We start from the raw sequence: 7,177 nt of genomic DNA on the forward strand, positions 1-7,177 counted from the left end.
AAAAGAAAAAAAACTATCACAAAACATGGTCCACCTACTCACAACACAGACATGACAGAGCAAACCTCAGGCCTGTAACTGAGACAGCACAGTAGAGTAAACTATGCATAGTGTCTTTAGAAGACATTCTGGCTCAAAAACTCACACAGTTCATCCTCTCATCTACACCAGCTGTTCTAGTTCAACAACATCTGCAGGACGGTCTCTGACAGAAACATCTGCAGGATGGTTTGTCAGAGACCATCCTGCAGATGTTTCTGTTAAACATCTGCAGGATGGTCTGACAGAAACATCTGCAGGATGGTCTGACAGAAACATCTGCAGGATGGTCTGACAGAAACATCTGCAGGACGGTCTCTGACAGAAACATCTGCAGGACGGTCTCTGACAGAAACATCTGCAGGATGGTCTGTCAGAGACCATCCTGCAGATGTTTCTGTTAAACATCTGCAGGATGGTCTGTCAGAGACGTCCTGCAGATGTTTGTCAGAGACCATCCTGCAGATGTTTCTGTTAAACATCTGCAGGATGGTCTGTCAGAGACCATCCTGCAGATGTTTAACAGAAACATCTGCAGGATGGTCTAACATAAACATCTGCAGATGTTTCTGTTAAACATCTGCAGGACAGTCTCTGACAGGAACCTCCACATGAATGTCTTGTTGACTTTCCTTTTTATGGAGGGCCAGTGATTCTTTTCTTTGCTTCTGAAATGAAAAACAAACACCCCCGAGGTCGGAAGGTGACGGAGGAAGAGCATTTTAATCATTCTGTGTTTGTTTTACGGAGTGGATGATGTCGGGACCCTCGCAGCTGAAAACGAGCACAGTGCGCGACTCCCAAGTCCCAGTTTCCTCCTCCAGCCAGTTTTCAGCAGGTGCAGTCGTGAGGCCGACCTGCATGCGACGTAACTAAATATTTAGTAAATATAGTTTCAGATCCAGCAGGAGCCTCGTTGCCTCCTCCAGTGCTGCCCCCCCCCCCCAACCCCCGTCATGCAGGAGGAGGACGGGTACGTTGTAGTGGACCCCTGAACACCATTACCTTTTTTTTTTGTTTTTAATTTATACACACTGTTATTAAGACAAGTCTCTCATGATAAAGAACCCACAGAACCCCCCGCCCTCCTGCAGCGCTGCTCTTCATCCGCTCCCCACCGCCGCCTTCCTCATCGTCTCCTCGTCCTGGACGGACAGCTCGGTGAGTTTGCGTCCCAGCCGCTCGTGCAGGTCCAGGTACTTGGCCACGCAGCGGTCCAAGCACACCGACTCGCCCTTGGTCAGCTCCGCCTCCTTGTAGTGGGGTGGGACGCACTTCCTGTGGCAGGCGTTGGTCATCCTGAAAGCAGAGGAGGTCGGTCACGTTCCAGATGTGAGGAGCAAACACCCAGGTAAAAACACCACCAGGTCACCAAGTGATGCCTAATCAGTGTTTGTGATGTGGCGAGACTCTGCAGCGCCATCTGCTGGAGTTTAAGTTCTTTCACCAGGGAGAAATAAGAGGTGAAAAACACAAACGGTCCCATTTATCCAAATATTAAAAGGAAAAGACTATTAAGAGGAACAAAGAAAGTTGTGTCCCTGAAGGCACAACCCTCGTCATCACATGCACGGCGGGTTTTGACGTTTTCTGAAGACGTTCTGGACGGGTGGCACGCGAGGAAAGAAATGGTTCTCCATCTCTGAAAAACATTGGACGAGGCGAGGGGACATCAGAGGCCGTTAACTGCCCCAGTTCTGCGTTATTTCAGTTGTGGATGTGGTACTTGGGAAGATTGATATTTTCTAAAGGTGGGCCTCGTACAAAGTTTGAGGGTCTCTGGTTTTGCAGGACAGTTATTTTCCACTATCAAAGTTCATAAAACAGACATTAATTAAATCAAAGAATTTGATAACGTAAACCTGATTTCCATCAGCTATAATGTTTATAAAGTCTCGAAACGTCAAGTTTTAATGGGTTCAAGGTATTTTCTTCCCTCCTCTCACTGACGGCATCTTTACTCGAGGTGTTTGTCGAATATGAAAAATTAAGGGAGTAAAAACGGAGGTGATAAACTGCTGAGTCGTTTTTTTTCTACGTGACGATGAAAGCAGCAGAGATGACAGTTTTATCGCTTCTCTTCAAGTTCGTCAGATTTCAGGTGTTTGAAACAGGAATACGTCAATCATTTACAAGAACAAACACTCCATTTCTGTATTTCTGTCTATACTCCTGTAATCTGATCACTGTCCATGGTGCTTAACTGAAACTTGGTCATGTTGCAGCGTTTAAATGGAGAATCACACCAGATTATGACTTTAAAACATCAGAACCAACACATCTGTTTTTAATTAAATCACTGATGAATAATCATCACATAGATAAGCAGTGTCTGCAACAAGGGTTGTTTGTGAGCGACTGAGGTGGACGTTGTGCTTCTGTTGCTACGTGAGAGGACCCGCCAGAGGGGACGCCGTTCTTAACCGATGAGGCTCCGACCCGGTTTGGTCTGTGAACGAGCAAACAGGTGGTTCAACATCAACAACCTCTTCTGTCTTTGGGAAAGTAACAGGAGAGGATCTGCAGGATCCAGGAGAGGTTCTCCTGATGTCCAAGTAGTTCCCTGAATATCCTCCAGCTGATTCTAAACGCAGCAGCAGAGTGCTGACAGGAATCAGCAAGGGAGACCACGTCTCTCCTGAGAATCCAATCAAAAAATTGTATTAATTGCGTATAAAGTCCCAAACAGCTCTTTATTTTCTCTAAGACCTGAAAGTACCGTATGTTCCTACAGAGCTCTCCGTTCTCAGAGTGCAGGTTTACTCGTAGTTCCTAGAGCAGGGTTCTCAGACTCCAGTCCTCCAGGGCCGCTGTCCTGCATGTCTTAAATGCTACCCTGCTTCAGCACACCGTGATAAAAGGAACTGTGTCATCAGCAGAGCTGTCCAGAGACCCCTGTCCTAGAGTATCCAAATGTAGATTTGGAGGACGGTCTTCTGCCATCAGGCCCCATTACTATGGAACATCCAATCTGGGTTAAGGAGGCTGACACCACCTCCACCTTTAAAACGTCTCTGTTTAGTAAAGCCTGTGGTGTGTTAGGGCCAGTTGTAATAGGTGCAGCTGCAGGACTAGAGCAGCTGGTCTTGCTGCTATAGGCCTCTAATGCAGGGGAGCACCAACATGATCCACTGAACGGTGCCCCTCACCCCTTTTTCCTCTCCTCAGTTATTGATTATAAGTATCTCAGAACCATCATTCTTCTCCATTGTTCTTGTAGTTTGTTGTGCTGGTTGTTGTACCCTCCTAAACGGGAGTTTTTTCTTGCCACTGTTTGGTTTAAGGTTTTTCTTCCACTAGGGGAGTTTTTACCTGCTACTGTTTATGTTATGTTTATATAATAATTGCTCAGGGATCATGTTCTGGTCTCTGGAAAGATCCTAGAGACAACTTCTGCTGTAATAGAGGCTATATAAATAAAATTGAATTCTACAGGATCCAGGATCGGGTCTGCAGAACAAGCTGCATTCACACAATCCCGGTTTAAGGTCGTGGCGCTGAGGACAAGACAGGAGGCCGAGTTGGGAGAAGCAGAGCTTCTCTGGCAGCGACGAGGATGGACGGGATCAGGACGTCAGAGGGACGGTGCATGTTTGATGTGTTGGAGAGTCACAAGAGGCCCAACTGAGATGGTCTGGACTTGTACAGAGGGGGGACCGTGAAGAGGGACCCTGAGGTCAAAGAGGACAAAGTTAGCTGGTGTGAGAGAAGAGGACGGGGTCACTAGGACAGGGATGACCTGATGCTGCATCCACAGAAGCAGAGTGTCCTTGAGAAGAGACACACACAGCTCATGTCTCTCACTAATATCGGTGGATGGTTGCCTCCCCTCCTCATAGATGAATTATTAAGTTTCTCACTATGTTAAATCATTGAAGGACAAAACCTACCTGGACATATTCGGGTGCTCACGTGGGTAATTAAGTACCTTTCTCTCTTTTTCTTTGGTCAAAGGCAGACCAGATATATTTGACATGACATCATAAAGCATGAAATTAAACAAAAAGGTGGTCATTTATTGATGAGCTATATTCATGAATGAAGCTTAATTCGTTTTAACTGGATTTTTAGATGATTATACGTTTTAAAATGAGCACATTGAGTCCATGCTCGTCGTGTGAAATGTGCTATATAAATAAATGTGCCTTGCCTTGATATACCAGTATTGGCTCCCAGCATGAACTGTAAATAGAAATGTGTTTCAGGACGGACTGAACCCCTGAAGGTGTTTAGTTCACGGCTGGTGTAAAAGATGGAGCAGCTGCAGCTGCAAACCTGAACATCTCATGTTAAATAAGCGTCATTCAGACGGAGAGCAGAGCTTCCCCCCGGGAGTGTGCAGGGTGTGCAGGTTACCGGTTGTACATGTCGGCCATCATCTCCACCTCCAGCTCCGCCGCCAGCTGCTGCGCCTTCATGGGATCCATCGCTGCTGCTCCTGGACCTCGACCAGCCCGACCCGCCGCCGCAGATCCTCCCGTAACCTTCAGGAACCTGCCGCAAAACACGTGCGGAGCGTTTCCCCGCCGACTTCCGCTGTCAATAAAGTTGGATTGAACGGCGGGCAGCGCGCCTGCGCGGCAGCGCCCCCCGGCGGCCGAGCCCGCCATTACACCGCGAAGGAGGACGGGAAAGGGCTGCATGGGACGTTTTTAATCAACCACAACCTCATACTTTACATCAAATAAAAGGCTCCTCTAAACAATAGATACTTACAGAGGTCACAACGCCACTGGAAGGTGATCTGGTAACTTAATTCGGCTGAAAGTTCCAGTTTAATGAAAATGTAAAATCTATAAAATTGACAAATCAAAAACACGTAAAGTGTAAACGGTAAGAACTTCACTGGTACACTAATGCTGGAGATTAAACATTCGTCTGAACTGCAAAGACTGAACTAATGGTGGAAACGGGACTGTTATTCTTGCATTAATACATTTCCAGTGACAGGTGAGGAAAAAAAGTACGGTAGATATAAAGATGATAAACTCGGAACAATAAAAGAAACAGTAAAAATAATGCGCATGTGGCTAATCTCCAGTCACATCAATTTCGATTATGTCGTCGTCCTCCTCCTCCTGCTGCTCCTCTTCCTCGTCTGAAAGCAACACGATGTTGGGTCCATCTTCGGCTTCTCTGGGTGGAGGATCCTCGCCTGGCGAGTAAACCAGAACATCCACCTCCACGTCCTCCTCCTTCTCTCCTTGAGCAGAGATGTTCCCGTCAGCTCCTGATGCCCAGGGTTTGTCAGGGGTCTGGCGGGCGTCGCTGAGAGACTCAGCTCCGAGGTTGTTGGCTGATGGTGTTCGATCTGATCCTCCTCCCCCTCTGACCTCTGCAACAGACACACGGCCCAAACTTACATTTCTGAGAGCTGCAAATGGGAACATTTTATTATTTCATGTCAAATATGAACTTGTTTGGGTTTGATGCAGCAACACATCTCTGAAAAAGCTGGGCGTCAAAAACGCCAGAAAAGTGAGAGAAATATCTGGACATCATCCGTCAGATACAAAGGTTGACTCACAACAGGTCGACATGTGAACGGATATAAAGAGCATTTTATGCTTTTTATTACCTGGAGATCAGCACTTATTCAAAACTGACACCATTGATCGTCACACGAGCTGTCAAGGGGTTTCACTTTGATAAACGATTAACAATAAATTAACATAACATTTTAATCCTGAAAGTAGCTGGAACATGTTTCACAAAAGAGCTTCAACAAACTGAAGTTTTGGGTTTTAAAACAGTTCAGAGTTGCTTCAGTCAACGGAGTTGGTGACTCCAAGTTCAATTCAGTTTTATTCTATTACAATCCAAGTTGTTTCTCGGATCTTTCCAGAGACCCAGAACATGACCCCAGAGCAATTATTACATCAGCAATGGCAGGTAAAACCTCCCCTTTAGGAGGGAAGAAACCTTGAGCAGGACCATAATCATCAGCTGAGGACCAGCTGGACAGAGCAGGAAAAGAGAGAACAGACAGAGAGAATGAAGAACAGAGAAAGGAGAGACACAGATATATTGTCAGAGGTGCAAAAGACCAGATATATTTGTATTAATTATTCGTCAGCAGCAGAACTAAGAGTGTATGTATGTACATATTGATGACTACAAGAACAATGTAGAGCAATGTTGCTTATGAGATACTTATAATTAGGAACTGAGGGGTTGATCTGAAGAAAGGAAAGAGAAGAGGAAGAAAGAAGGATGGATGAGGAACACGGCTAAACAGAAGTGTTTTAAATTTGGTTTTAAAGGTGGAGGTGGTGTCAGCCTCCTTAACCCAGATTAGAAGTTGGTTCCATCGTAATGGTGCTTGATAGCAGAACGCCCGCCCTCCAAATCTACATTTAGATACTCCAGGAACTACGAGTAAACCTGCACTCTGAGAACAGAGAGCTCTGTTAGGAACATAAAGCACTATCAGGTCTTGGAGAAAATAAAGAGCTGTTTAGGACTTGATAGGAAAAAGACTTAAAAAACCAACATGATACCATGAGCGCAAGTCATGGCTGGTTTTACCGCATTAAACCATCTTTTCAGATCATCTTGATACTTTCCTGACCCGAATGTGACCGTTCGGGCGTCTCTAAAATGCACTTTACAACATCAATGCATGAAGCGGAGGAGACGGGAGGTAACTTGGCGTATGCTGAAGTAAACCCGCTCTGGACCAGGTCTGGGTCACAGAGTCAGTTGCCACGGTAACAGTCTCAGAGTACGAGTCTGCCTCGATTTCTGAAGCCGGTTTGACTAAACCCTCTCAGTCGGGGTCGAGCAGCCTTGTTGCGTGAAACGGGGTTCGGGTTCAACGTCTCCAGAGCTTCTACGTGACCCGCTCTCTGAGACGGACCCCGGATCCGTCTCTCACTCACACACAAACACAAAACGACAAGGTTGCCGTGGTAACAGTGAGGAGGATGGTAACTGTAACCAGAGCTTCTTAGCCTGTGCTGCTGGCTTTTTCCACATGAAGCTCATCTTAACGCGTTTCTTGTTGTCCTCCCTAAAAGCGTCACCGATCCCGGTATCCTGGTATCCCTGACGTGTTGAATTGAAAAACAGGTTAAAGACGACTCAGGAGCGATGAAGAGACACAAACAGGACAATATTCCTCTCTGAAAACTCCAGC

At 46.2% G+C, this 7,177-nt stretch overlaps 1 protein-coding gene across 1 annotated transcript; it reads right to left on the bottom strand.

Moving 5' to 3' along the window:
* Positions 1-619: 619 nt before the first annotated feature.
* Positions 620-4,564, bottom strand: timm10 (translocase of inner mitochondrial membrane 10 homolog (yeast)). The gene is made up of 2 exons (XM_061733111.1): positions 4,396-4,564; positions 620-1,338 (listed from the first exon to the last, which is right to left on the bottom strand). The coding sequence occupies exons 1-2, from the start codon at positions 4,464-4,466 to the stop codon at positions 1,143-1,145; spliced, it is 267 nt and encodes an 88-aa protein (XP_061589095.1). The 5' UTR covers positions 4,467-4,564; the 3' UTR covers positions 620-1,142.
* Between the last annotated feature and the right edge of the window lie 2,613 nt (positions 4,565-7,177).

The sequence above is a fragment of the Cololabis saira genome, chromosome 1 (assembly GCF_033807715.1).
Source record: "Cololabis saira isolate AMF1-May2022 chromosome 1, fColSai1.1, whole genome shotgun sequence".
Lineage (NCBI taxonomy): Eukaryota > Metazoa > Chordata > Actinopteri > Beloniformes > Belonidae > Cololabis > Cololabis saira.

Bases quoted from the DNA above. Each gene is read 5' to 3' on its own strand.
- timm10 (XM_061733111.1), bottom strand. From the start codon at position 4,466: ATGGATCCCATGAAGGCGCAGCAGCTGGCGGCGGAGCTGGAGGTGGAG. The intron at 1,339-4,395 runs GTAACCTGCACA...CTCTGCTTTCAG, and splicing joins ATGGCCGACATGTACAACCG to GATGACCAACGCCTGCCACA.